The 14,276-nt window shown below is 41.5% G+C and overlaps 1 protein-coding gene across 1 annotated transcript in view; it reads right to left on the minus strand.

The window, feature by feature from the left end:
• EFHC1 (EF-hand domain containing 1) overlaps positions 1-14,276 on the minus strand; it is a 69,185-nt gene that overhangs the window by 22,220 nt on the left and 32,689 nt on the right. The window contains exons 7-9 of the mRNA XM_027601418.1: positions 12,187-12,327; positions 7,836-8,049; positions 7,303-7,450 (exon numbers count right to left, since the gene is read on the minus strand). Of these exons, the coding sequence (XP_027457219.1) occupies positions 7,303-7,450; positions 7,836-8,049; positions 12,187-12,327 (503 nt within the window). The remainder of the gene's footprint in view (positions 1-7,302; positions 7,451-7,835; positions 8,050-12,186; positions 12,328-14,276) is intronic.

Raw genomic sequence — 14,276 nt, forward strand, 5'->3', positions numbered from 1 at the left:
CAAGCTCACGTAGCTGTTGAATTAATGAATAAATGACAAGAGACCATTAGATTTGGAAGCAATCAATGACCTTCAAGAAAGCAACTTATGAAGCATGGACGCTGAAGCAGTCAGAGAGGAGGTGGTTACAGACTCAAAACAGAAGAATGAAATTTGTTTGTTTTTTTTTTTAAAGATTTTATTGATTTATTTGAGAGAGAGAGAAAGAGAGAGAGAGAGAGAGCGCATGAGAGGGGGGAGGGTCAGAGGCAGAAGCAGACTCCCCGCTGAGCAGGGAGCCCGATGCGGGACCCGATCCCGGGACTCCAGGATCATGACCTGAGCCGAAGGCAGTCGCCTAACCAACTGAGCCACCCAGGCGCCCCCAGAACAATAAAACTTGGAGAAATGGGAGCTACTTATCGTTGACAAGAAGGTAAAGAAAAGGTAATAGTTCAGAAACTTTTTAACGTGAAGAGTGAGAAAATTGAAGGAACTTACTTTGGATCATTTGATCTCATATTTGAGACCATATTCAATTTGTAAATTGAATATGGAAGAACTTGGGGCATAAAGAACTTGGGGCATAAAGACATTTGGGAATGTCTATATGGGAAAAGTGGCTAAAAGTGAAAAAGGATGAAAAAGCTCACTGAGCAGGGGAGGAGCGTCACCTCAAAGATGACAGCACAAATGGGGATGCTAATTAAGCAATGATATATGAACACATGGAGATTTTGTGTAGAGGGGTGGATTTATGAGCATTTTTTTTTTGTAAGTCTGAGTTCCATATACCATAGCGAGGACCCAAAACCCAAAAGGACTTCAGATAAAAGTCAATACTCAATTACTTGTGCACTTTTAAATTTTCTGGCTCAGAGAAAGAAAATGGGTAACTGCAAATATTATCATCCTGTGATTGACACTTGACACTTCAGGTCTGACAAGTACTCGAGAAACCCTTTATTATTCTTAGTGATGATTAGTCAAATAAAGGATCTGTAGCTCCTTAGAGCAGGTTCTTGATCAGATGGGAGGAGTTAGGAGCCAAAAACAGAATGGCTAGAAGACATGGAAGGTGCGGCATCTGGATTCACATCATTTTTTCTCTCACTTATCTATCTGACCCATCAGAAAAGAGGGAAGATGAGGGTCAAAACAGGGACAGCAATGGAACCTTAACTCAGAACTTGAATTTCTCTTTATTTTTATTGGTATCTTAATCTAAGTGCCACACACTCTTTTCCTCATTACTAAATCAGGAAAAAGAAAGAGATTCTACTGGTAGTATGCCAAAGCAAGAAGCTTTCCAGGGTTGCTGGTATTTGCATAGACATGGGGAAATTACAGAAAAAACTTTTGAGAAGCACTTGAATTAGATATACGACCATGAATCTCCCCTTGGCCCTTAAGGCTGCCCAGTCACCAAACTGTGCTTCTCTAGAACATGGGCCTCCCACTTTCCTAGACAGCTGCCATATTTCATTAGGCCTGTGACATTTGTTTCACAGTTTTTATATGTCTGGAAGTAGGAGGCATTTCTTAATTGATGGTGAATGTCAGTTATAATTGACTGTTTATTTCTTAGTTGATAAAATAACACTATGCATTTTCATTTTCGATTTTATTGATATAGTCAGGAGAATGGTACAATTCACAATTCTTCCACTCTCCTGAAACCTCCAACATGTCCACATCCTCATTCTTCCTATGGCACTATGACTCTGAAAACGAGATGCTCAGAAGGGCCCTTCAACCTTACCCACCCACCTCCCAGGTGCTGCACCCACACACTCCACCTTCCTGCTTGTTGCCATAGATCAAGGTTTCAAAGAGTAATTCTAGGTCTTCCGGAGGCTCCTGAGATCCTTTTGGGGTCTGTGAGGGCAAAACCATTCTCATAATAATACGAAACCAGTATTATTTGCTTTTTGACTTTTGTTTTCTCACAAATGCACAATGGAGTTTTCCAAAGGTTATATGATGAATGATAACACAGCAATCTGAATACAGAGGCAGATGAAAATTCAGCTGTCTGTTAATAAAGTCAGACATTAAGGAGACTTGCAGAAATGTAAAACAATGTCACTCCTCTATTTTTTTTTTTGTTTGGAAATACAGGGGTTTTTTAAAATTTTATTTTATTATTTTATGTTAGTCACTATATAATACATCATTAGTTTTTGATGTAGTGATCCACGATTCATTGTTTTCATATAACACTCAGTGCTCCATGCAGTACGTGCCCTCCTTAATACCCATCACTGAGCTAAACCATCCCTCCACCCCCCTCCTCTCTAAAACCCTGTTTGTGGGCTCCTGGGTGGCTCAGTCGTTAAGCATCTGACTTCGGCTCGGGTCATGATCCCAGGGTCCTGGGATCGAGTCCCACATCGGGCTCCCTGCTCAGCGGGAAGCCTGCTTCTCCCTCTCCCACTCCCGCTGCTTGTGTTCCTGTTCTCGCTCTCTGTCAAATAAATAAATAAAATCTTTAAAAAAAAAAAGTAAAACCCTGTTTGTTTCTCAGAGTCCATAGTCTCTCATGGTTCATCTCTCCCTCCAATTCTGCCCCCCCTTCATTTTTCCCTTCCTTCTCCTAATGTCCTCCATGCTGTTCCTTATGTTCCACAAATAAGTGAAACCATATGATAATTGACTTTCTCTGCTTGACTTATTTCACTTTGCATAATCTCCTCCACTCCCATCCATGTTGATGTAAAAGTTGGGTATTCATCCTTTCTGGTGCCTGAGTAATATTCCATTGTATATATGGACCACATCTTCTTTATCCATTCATCTGTCGAAGGGCATCTTGGCTCTTTCCACGGTCTGCTCTACCTGCGGACATTGCTGCTATGAACATTGGGGTGCATATGGCCCTTCTTTTCACTACATCTGTGTCTTTGGGGTAAATACCCAGTAGTGCAATCGCTGAGTCATAGGGCAGCTCTATTTTTAATTTTTTGAGGCACCTCCACACTGTTTTCCAAAGTGGCTGTACCAACTTGCATTCCTACCAACAGTGTAAGAGGGTTCCCCTTTCTCCACGACCTCTCCAACATTTGTTGTTTCCTGCCTTGTCAATTTTTGCCATTCTAACTGGTGTAAGGTGGTATCTCAGGGTGGTTTTGATTTGAATTTCCCTGATGGCTAATGATGATGAACATTTTTTCATGTGTCTATTAGCCATTTTTATGTCTTCTTTGGAGAAGTGTCTGTTCATGCCTTCTGCCCATTTTTTGACTTGATTATTTGTTTTTTGGGTGTTGAGTTTGAGAAGTTCTTTATAGATCCTGGATACCAGTCCTTTATCTGTAGTGTCATTTGCAAATATCTTCTCCCATTCTGTGGGTTGCCTCTTTGTTTTGTTGACTGTTGGAAAATAGTTATTTTTTTATAAAACACTATTATTTATGTTAACATGGAATGGGTTTATTATTTTTTGAAACAAATTAATGACTATTCTTAATTTCTCAGATATAATTTTTATTATGGTAAATATTGATAGATATAAACCACACACAAAAAAACTCTTTGTGGTCCTCCCTAATTTTTAGGAGTAGACAGGCGCTCTGAGACCAAAGAGTTTGAGAACGACCACCAGATGAATGCTTGGTGCTTCTATCTTAAAGCTCATTCCTCCACCAGGTTCCATGTCCCATCTCTCACACACACTCCACAAAGCTCCCCTCTTACACATATGTCAGTTTCCCTCTCTGCACAATCATTCCCATTTATGTATAAACATGCTGTTTATTTTATCTTAAGGATAAACAAAAACTTCTCCTGTTCCTCTGTCAGCTACTGCCCATGTCTCTTCCCCTTTGCACAAAACTTCCTCAAAAAAGTTGTCCATACTTCCAGTCTCAAATTCCTCTCCTCCCATTCTTTTTTTTCTTTAATTTTATTTCCATATAGTTGACACACAGTTTCATGTGCACAACACAGTAATTCCACAAGTTTCTACCTTATGATATGCTCACCACAAGTAGTTGCCATCCTCCCACTCTCTCTTAAATCCCCTCCCGTTGGATTTTCCTGCTCTTCCCATTCCCCTGAAGTGGGGAGATCCCACTTGGATCCCCCCACATTGTTAAATCCCCATTCGACAAAATGAATCCTGTCTTCCTTGATATATAGGCAGCTGTCCCTTTGCAAGGCTCTGATAAGGGTGAATTTCAGTTAACACTGTTTAGTTAAATAACCCAGTCCCTCAACAACATGGTTCAAATTCCAGTTACCGCATTTAACTGTGAGGAATTACAAGAAGCACAAACTCACTGCTGGGCTGCTCAGTGCACCGACTACCACATAAACAACTCATGCACAGTGAGCAGTGACAATCATCTCATTTCTTTCAAAGTCTGTCAGCGACTGGCCCCTGAGCATCTGTTTTTTAGCTCGCAGATAGACAGCAAAATGTATATTTGAAATGAATCACTGAAAGAGGAAATTAGCGAAGAAAAGTGAAAGTGAAGCAAAGACACAAAAGTGCTAACACTGGATGTAGAAATGGAATCTAACATAATGGAGGTACAGAAGTAGCCGCCTGGGAACGGGGACTGTCAGCGCAGCGCTCAGCTAGGGGAAGGACGACTTAGGGCCTGAATGAGGACAGCGGGTACGTGGGAAGGACAAGCGTCTCCCAGATGCATCGAGAAACTTCACATTAAAAGAACTCTCAGAGGTACTTCACGGTTGTTAAAGGAACACGAGGAGATATTTCACAACATCGAAAGCAAAAATAATAAAATGTTGAAAGCTGATCCAAAATTAGAAAGGAATATGCCAATTTGCCAAGGCATAGAAAAGATATTTGCTCTGGTTATGTGACAAGAATGAGGCAAGCAGTGTTCAACCTTGTCTCAGCAAGTTTATTTTACAAAGAAGTAAAACACTTTAATTCTTGATGTTGCCAACAATTTTTTTTTTTAAGACTTAGAACAAGTGTGCATGTGAGTAGGGGAAGGGGCAGAGGGACAGGGAGAGAGAATTTCAAACAGACTCTCTGCAGGAGCACAGAGCCCGATGAGGGGCTCGATCTCACACCCCTGAGATCATGACCTGAGCCGAAACCAAGCATAGGACGCTCAACTGACTGAGCCACCCAGGTGTCCCGCCTTTGTTTTAAAAAAATTGGTGTACTAAATACAAATTGGTCTTACTATTTTTTCACTTCCTTATACATATATAACCATCAGAGTTTTTCATGTTTTGACAGAAATTTTTAAAGGTCACAGAACAGTAAATTTTCCCATCGATTATTGAGACTGTTTGGCATGGTTGCTTTTAAAGTTGGAGCTCCATGCAAAGGGAGGGTGGCCTGCACTTCCCTCATCTGACTTCCAGGCCACCACACCCACTTGCTTCTCTTCCTGCCTCGCTAGCTGACGTCCCAGTCTCCTCTCTCAACGCTTACTGTGGGAGGACATCAGAGCCCAGTTCTGGGAGCTATTCTACTTGCACTGCTCCCTTAGAGATCTCACCCGGTACTGTGGCTTGAAACATCATCTATATGCCAACAACTTCCACATTTACATCCCCAGCTTAGACCTCTTGCCTGAAAGCCAGATTTATATATCCAATGGCCAGCTCCACCTGGATATGCGTAGATACCTTAAACCCAGGATACTGTTAGAAGATGGAAGAGGGTCAGTAAAGTATCCTCTATAATGTAAAGGCACTTTAAGACTGAAAAAGCAAGCCACTCCATCCCATTTACGTAGTTTCTTTCAGGATAACTTACAGGGGGGATTGGGGAGACGGATACAGACAGGAATGATCCAGGCAGCACTCGGCTATTCTCGGCCCCTCTTCTCCACCCACTCAGGACTTCAATCTCCAGCTTTTATGGAGCAAGGGGCATGGTGGTGAGGTCACAGGGCAGCTATCTAAAGTGGCGCCATTTGTGCACCAAAGGATCTCTACTAGTTACCTAAAGTGGGGCCTTCTGTGGGCCAGCCATCTCTACTAGTTACCAGTGGGGCCTTCTGTGGGCCAGCCATCTCTACTAATTACCTAAAGTGGGGTCTTCTGTTCACCACTTTAGGGAAGATCAGAACAAGCCTCCTGCAATCCCATCAGGGCAGACATTAACCTCCACGGGACCAGGAACACATAGCCCGGAGGGGGGATGTTGCGTGGACATGAACAAAATGGAGGGCCAAAGATGGAGTCAGTGTGGTCAGCACTCCTACAATAGTTAAACTGAAATCCTTCCCCCAACCAAAAAATCCCTCCTCTGCTACCCACAATGCACATCTTCCCCATCTCAGTTGATGGCAACTCCTTCCTTCCAGTTGCTTAGGCCAAAAACCTTAGAGTCATTCTTAACTACTGTCTTATATCCTCTGTATAATCTGTCTCAAGTCCTATTGGCTCTACCTTCAAAATATATCCAGACTCAGACTTTTCTCCACGTTCACTGATGCACCTGGTCCACACACCCTCACCTCTTGCCCGGATTACTATGACATGGTCCTAACTGGTCTCCCTCCTGATCTAGTCTCAGCACAGCAGCCAGGCGAGTTCTTGTAAAACACGTGCCAAATCTGGCCAGTCCTCTCCCAAGAACCCCCCACAGTGGCTCTCCATTTTACTCAGAGAAAAGTCAACATCTTTCCAAAGACCCAGTGGGTCCTACAGGATCTAGCCCCTTCTTACGGGGCTATGTTCTAACCCCACCTCCTCCTCTTTCTCTCACTCCCTCACTCTTGCTGCCTTCACTGGCCTGCTTCTTTCCAGAACTCTGGGCAGGCTGGGCTTTGGCACTTGCCAGTCCCTCTTCCTGGAAAGCTCCTCCTCCAAATAGCCACATACCTGACTCCTTTTCTTTCAAGTGTTTCCTCACTGTCACCTTCTCAAGGTGTACCTGGCTCCCCAGATCAACTGTTACCCACCATCATCCTGCAGAAATCCTTATCACTCTTATTCTCCATTTTCCATAGCATTCATCCCCTAATGTGCTATACAGTTTACTTGTGTTGTATTGGTTGTCTCCCTCTCGTACTGCTTAGAAGGTCAACTCCAGGAGAGCAGCAACTTCTTGTCTATTCTGTTGACTGATAAAAGCCAAAGGGCCTAGTGATAGTATCTGATACATATTAGGCATTCAATAATTATTTGCTAAATAAATGAAGTTAAAAAAGTTCTAAGTTACTAGTTATTATAATGGACCCCCAGAGAACCTTCTGTGTATGTCTAATAACTCCCATTTGGTGAGGAAAATCTAAACGTCTATTACCCATTCATTTTATCAAGAACTATTTCCTAAATATCTTATATGTGCCAAAGCCAAATTGGACCTTAGACGGTCAAACATACTTTTCCAATTCTGGCGCAGGATCTTCTTGCTTTTGAACACGGTTCTGAATGGACAAGAGTGCTTCTGGTGAATACTGGGCAGCATTGCTCTCCATATACTTCAAAACATAGTTGTCTGTGTCAAGGATGACAAACCGGTGGCCAAACACTGGGGAGAGGGTAGAAATACACTTAGCTTGGTTATGGTTTTAATCATGCCATTAGGGGTAAAATAATACTGATCCTCCAATGACAAGGTCACAGATAGGCATCTGTGACCTAGACGAAGGAACATTCCATAGCTCTCTAAACTAATATGCAGTTCGCTCAGTGTTCAGGAAGCTCGGGGTCTACATCTATAGCCCACAAACGCGACCACCTTACAGTTTAATTGACATGGATCAAGACACTGTTATCACATATACAAGAATATTAGCTTTAGTTCAGGTGGAATGCAGCCTAACTGCCTCTTACAAGTTAAACGAATTAAATTCCCACTAAGAAGAATCCATTCACTTGGCAGGTAGGAAACACTAAGCTGTGCTTCGACCTACCCTCAATCACAGCACCAATGAAGAAGTCAGTCGGGCCATAGTAGATGGGGTTTTCCACTGTTGAGGACGGTTTAGCAACTTTAGTTCTGCCAAGGTACTTGCCCCCAATGATGCCAGAATTGCGGACAGGTGGCTCAAAGATACTGATCATGTCACTGGCAAGAAAATAAGAGAAGACAAATCGGCGGTCTTTGTCTTCCGGGATGGGAGATTCCTAGACAGGAGAAGAAAGGAAGTTATTATGAAGGTACATGATAGACCCCAATGTTCCAAACTTAAGATTCTACAGGACAAGGTATAAAATATAAACCAAATACACAAAGTATAATGTAAGTGAACAGGATGGGGGACGGGGACTGTGGTGGTCTGGAAAGGACATGCCTCATCTAAAGGAGGCTGCCCCAACTCAACTCCGACTGGTTGCTGCCTTGTGCAAATGTAAGCTCAATGTTGTGGGATCTTCCCATTTCTCACGGGAAGACAGAAATCCGGGTGTTGTATGTGAGTGATGAATCACAATTCTACACATGAACCTAATATTACACTGTATGTTAACTAAGTGGAATTTAAACAAAAACTCGGAAAAAAAATAAAACCCCTGATTTAAAAATGTTGACCTTGGGCGCCTGGGTGGCTCAGTTGGTTAAGCGACTGCCTTCGGCTCAGGTCATGATCCTGGAGTCCCAGGATCGAGTCCCACATCGGGCTCCCTGCTCAGCAGGGAGTCTGCTTCTCCCTCTGACCCTCCTCCCTCTCGTGCTCTCTATCTCTCATTCTATCTCTCTCAAATAAATAAAATCTTTAAAAAAAAATGTCGACCTTAACTCTTTTAAAGCACTATGTGTGCCAAATAAAACATGTGGGCTATGTTCTGCCCACAGGCTGCCCACAGTTTGAGACCTCTTGGCTAACATGTTCAGTTTCACAGACACTAAGATGATTATGCAAAGTTTAGTTCTTTAAACAAATCCATTGATATACATAATTTATTAAGAAGATTTAAGAAAGGAGGAATGAGTAATATAATGTCATAGAGTTGAAGTTGATTCTGGCAAACTGTCTTGTAGTAAGACTGTTCCTATATCAAATCACTGAGAGTGATCACATAACCCTAAGAAACCAATTCCAGACTGAACAAGCTTAAATATAGACATGCTTATTCTTGACTAAAATCCTCTGAAATTGCAACTTCAGCACATATCTTTTCATTTACAACATGGAATTTCTTGTATAATAATTTCTTGTTTATCAAAGAAAGTCACTGGGTTTCCTCTTGTCAAATAATTTCCTCATACCATTCCCTAATCTAACAGTCTCCAAACTTTTTCAATTAGACTCTAACAATAAAAAATTTTTAAACAAACATCCACAATATAGTTAATAAAAATCAAATCACATCACTCCTCTGCTCTCAAACCTCCAGAGGACTCCCGTCACACTGAAAAAAATATGAAGTTCTGAGCACGGCGACAGGCAGGTCTGTACCAAGGGGGTAGGAGGGGACAGAGCCAATGGTTCATCCTGGCAGGAGTATTTTAGGAGTATTTTAAAAGTTAAAAAAAAAATTCGTTATGTTTTTATTTAGGACTAAGTGTAAAGTTGCATTAACAATAGAGAATTTTCATATACTCCTCACCAAGCTTCCCCTAACATTAGCATCTTATACAACTTACATAACCATACAATTATCAGACCCAGAGTAATGGTACAACAGTAACGGTAAATAGTAATGGCATAATACTATTAAATAAATCACAGTTCTTATTCAAATTTCACCTGTTTTTCACTTATGTTCTTTTTCTGACTCAGGATCCTATACAGGATCTCACATTGCATTTAGTTGTTCTTTCTCTTTGATCTCCTTCAATCTGTGACAGTTCCTCATTCTGTCCTTGTCTTTCATAATCTTGACACTTTTGAAGAGCAATGGTCAATTATTTTGTTGAATGTCCCTTGTGCATCTCATTTTTGCATCTTTGGCAAAAATACCAGAGACAGAATATCTTGTCTTTCTCAGAGCGTAACAAGGAGTTCACGATATCAATAGGTTTTATTATTGGTGATGTTGACCTTGGTCATGTGGGTAAGAAGATAAATGCTGGGTTTCTCCCTTCTAAAATTACCACCTTTCCCTTTGCAGTTGATAAATATCTTAAGAAACACACCTTGAAACTATGAAAATCCTGTTTCTCCTCAAAGGTTTTCCGGTAATTTTAGCATCCACTGATGGATACTCTCTGCAATCATTATTGTTGTGGTGTGTGCTTAATGGTAATTTTTTATTGCCCTCTTCTCTTCCACATTTAGTAACTGAAATTTCTACTGTACAGAGGCACAGCCTGAGGATGAGTATTGTATTGCTGATATTTAGAATTACAGGCACACAATGAGAGTAAGAAGCAGATCAACTTTTGGGTTTATTTTTAAATTGTCTGCAGGCTTGTTACCTACATCCCTTGTTACCTGCATCATGGGTGACTACTCCCACCACTCTATGCCTCCGGCCTTGTTAGGCCACTAGCTGTAAGACTCTCAGCTGGTGCCTGATCCCGTCTTCATTTCTGTCTCTCTAGCCTCCATTCCCTGTACACCACATCTGCATGAAATGCAGTTCCCTCAGATATGCTGCTGGCTAGCTCCCTGGGCCATTCATTCTGGTCTCCACTCAGCTGTGCGTCCCCTCCCCAGCATTTTCCTTATCGACCAGTTAAACGAGCGCCTCCCCATCACTCTGTCTCCTGCTTTACTTTTCACAGCACGCTTACTACTTGTTCTTTGATGATGTATTTACTCTTGACCAGAATACCCTTAACTGGAATGTAAGCTCCACGAGGCCAGAGATTTGTCTGTCTTGTTTTCCACTGTACCCTCAATGCCCAGAACAATGCCAAGCCCAAAGTCATTCTCTAATATTTGTTGAATGAATGAATAATTCAACATCTATTCTTCTACATAAACATGTTCTGTGCCCTACAAAGTACATATAAAAACATCAGGGGCTATAAAAAAAAAGTACACTCCTGATAAATTATAAGCAGAGGCTGTAACATTTTCTTCAGAGCGTCCATGGAGTATAAGCTGTCCACAGGCTCCTTGGAAGGCCAAGCCTGCTGCTGTGGAGACCACTGCTCAAGTCGAGTTCTTACCTTCTCGAGCTTCCCCAAGTCGCTCCGCCGGCACTCCACCCTGAGCCTCAGATACTTCACTAGCCATACTTGCACTTAGGCCCCAACCGCCTGTCTGGGTTTAGCATACTTTATTTCTTTTATATGTATACACTTTTTACTGTGAACTATAACATGCATAGAGAAAAACTGCAAAAAACCAAAATGTACAGTTCAAAGAATTTTCATTAAGTGAACACTCGTGGAACCACCGCCCAGGTCAAGAAACAGAACGTTGATGGAAACTAGGAAGCCCTCCCAACTGAGAGAACTTGGTAATACTGTAAAAGGTTCATTAATCAGAATTTTTATAGTAGGGAGTATGCTACTTGGCCTAGAGTTTGCTAGAACTTCCTTTTTATTTAAAGCTTTGTTCAACATTTTTCTAAAATATAGTAGTCAACTATGTCTTGATTTAATTTTTATTTTTTCAAATATATGCATACAGTTTGAAAACTCACTTGGCCCACCTCCCACACTCCCAATTCCTATTCCCAGAAGTAACTTATTTCAATTTCTATTTATATCCATATTTCTAAATAGAATGCTTATATTCCTATTTCTGTATATTTTCCATTTTTAAAGACATTACCCTTTGAACTCCTATCAGTAATTTGCCTCAGGTAACTCAGCCAATGAGTGGAATATTCAGGATTTAAATTTATGTCTGTTTCCAAACCCATGCTCTTAATCCACTAGCCATATGACCTTTCAAAGGCAATTATCTATTAAATTGGTAGGATCCCATTTATTACATTTAAGAAATACAAAATACATCAAGCTAGATATCACAAGTAATGATAAAAATTAGTAAGATATGGTCCCTCCCTCAAGGAAATCACAGTACACTCGATTGCACACAAGCACACAGATAATTTCACTGTGTCAGACTTTCATAATTACTTAATAAAAAAGGCAAAAAGGTCAGTCAAAATTTGAGGGGTAGAAGGGAGAGATTAACAGTCTAAGAACGATGTTTCCAGGAGATAGGACTAGAGCTAGGTCTTGGCTCAGGGCACCACTGCTAACACTACCCAACCCACCCAAAGGCTGGGGACTGGGTCCCATGGCTGTTTAAATAACACACGACTCTGAAGACTGTTACCCTACAGCTTAACAGACAAAAAGGACCACTGGGCACAGTACTGAGACTGAACGGAATCTGAGCACACAGAAATCATCCTCACCAGTGCAGCCAAATAACGAAGCACCTTGTTATCGTTCACCAGCATTTTAATAACATCTTTTTTCGGAGCCTTTGGAATGAGAACAAAGCAATTCTGAGCAGAGTCTTCAACAAGTCCATAACCGTTATAAGGAGGTAATTCCTGGAGAAATAGAAGAAGTAAAGCAGATGCTATTTGTGTTAAAATTACATTAAAGGTAACCAAGTTTCTTTTTTAAATATCTAGAAGATACTTATTCAAAAGCAATTTCTATATACACAAATGTACTGTAGTCAGAAACTAAAACATTGCCTATTCCATTCCTTTTTATATATAAGCTTTATACACCATGATCCTTGCTCATAGGAGTGACTGATGCTGCTACAGAGTAACCCAAAGGGCTAGATCAAAAGTTCAGCAGTCCCCCTTACCCACGGGGGATATGTTCCAAGCCCCCCACTGGATGCCTGAACCCTATATATACTATGCTTTTTCCCACACATATGTTTGATAAAATTTAACTTATAGACACAGGAAGAGATTAACAATAATAACCAATAATAAAATAGAATAATTATAACGACATACTGTAATAAAAGTTACGTGAATGTGGTCTCTCTCTCAAAATATTTTATTGTATTACACTCACCCTTCTTGTGATGATATAAGATGATAAAATGCCTACATGATGAGATGAAGTGAGGTGCATGACATAGGTGTTGTGACATAGTGTTAAGCTACTATTGACCTTCTGATGATACATCAGGAGGAGGGTCATCTGCTTCCAGACTGCGGTTGACCGTGGGTAACGGAAATCGTGAAAACAAAACCGTGGATAGGGGAGGACTCGTGTGTTGCTGACGTCCACTGATCCCTTAACCACCAAAGCAGGACCTGGCCCTACTCCTGGTCCCAATCTTGGCCCTGTGGTCATCCTACCATGGACAAGCCCAATGGTCTGTGACTTCTTTGTTCTAGGGTGTGTGTGTGTGTGTGTTGGCATTGGGGGAGGGTAGGACTTGGTTCGTGCTACTGTTTTCCTATTTATCTCCTTATTTCTAGTATTTTTATTTCTTGATTTTTGCCACACAAACAGGGATGGCGGCCATTCTTTACTGAGAACTCAGACTCCTTGTCCACTCAGGACTCTCCTTTCCTAGCAAAGGAGCAAACTCAAGACACCAAACTTCTGCTATGACGGTTATTTGGTGAGTTAGCGTGAAAGTACAGGATGAGCTTTTATTTTTCATTCAGGCCCCATGAAGAGCTGAAAGCGTCACTCTAAGATGGTAGGATTTCTTGGTCTAAAAACTTGAGTTCAGCGGCTGTTTTCCTCTCCTTGATGAGGACTGCAGCAGAGTTCTTTCTCTTTGACTCTTTTTTGCTATGCTTTCTCAGCAAAGTCGGCTTATTCCATACATTTCATGTGTAGGGACCTTCCCCAAATCTTTTTATATATTGCATTGAAGCACTTTGACAAATTAGTCTGTACGGTCCATCTGTAACCGTTACTTCCTCAAAACCTGTGACTACTCTGCTCATCCAAGGTGTAGTGCCTGGATCACTGCCTCTTCGCCCACCTCCTGGGGCCGTAATGTGATCATCATGGAGGAAATATGACTAGTGCATCCAGTAGATGGACAACAGCCTAACTTGCTCTAAATGCAAAACCACTACTCAATGAATATACAAGTTTGCCATGGACAGAGGGACCTTGGGTGAGACACCACATGCTGAGCATTTGAGTTACTCTAGAGCATAGGCAGAAATATACAGTGGAGGGTGCCTGGGTGGCTCAGTTGGTTAAGCAACTGCCTTCGGCTCAGGTCGTGATCCTGGAGTCCCGGGATCGAGTCCTGCATCAGGCTCCCTGCTCGGCGAGGGGCCTGCTTCTCCCTCTAACCCTCCCCGCTCTGATGTACTTTCTCACTCTCTCAAAATAAATAAATAAATCTTTAAAAAAAAAAAAGAAATATACAGTGGAATCTAAACTTCCTCTGGGTGTTGGCAGTGGAGATTGAAGAATTTTGAAATAGGGAGGTAAGCCTCTGAACACCTTCCTCTCAAAATTCTTTTTGTGTTTTAACAGAGTTCAACCTATTTTTTCTGAA

The sequence above is a fragment of the Zalophus californianus genome, chromosome 7 (genome assembly GCF_009762305.2).
Source record: "Zalophus californianus isolate mZalCal1 chromosome 7, mZalCal1.pri.v2, whole genome shotgun sequence".
Lineage (NCBI taxonomy): Eukaryota > Metazoa > Chordata > Mammalia > Carnivora > Otariidae > Zalophus > Zalophus californianus.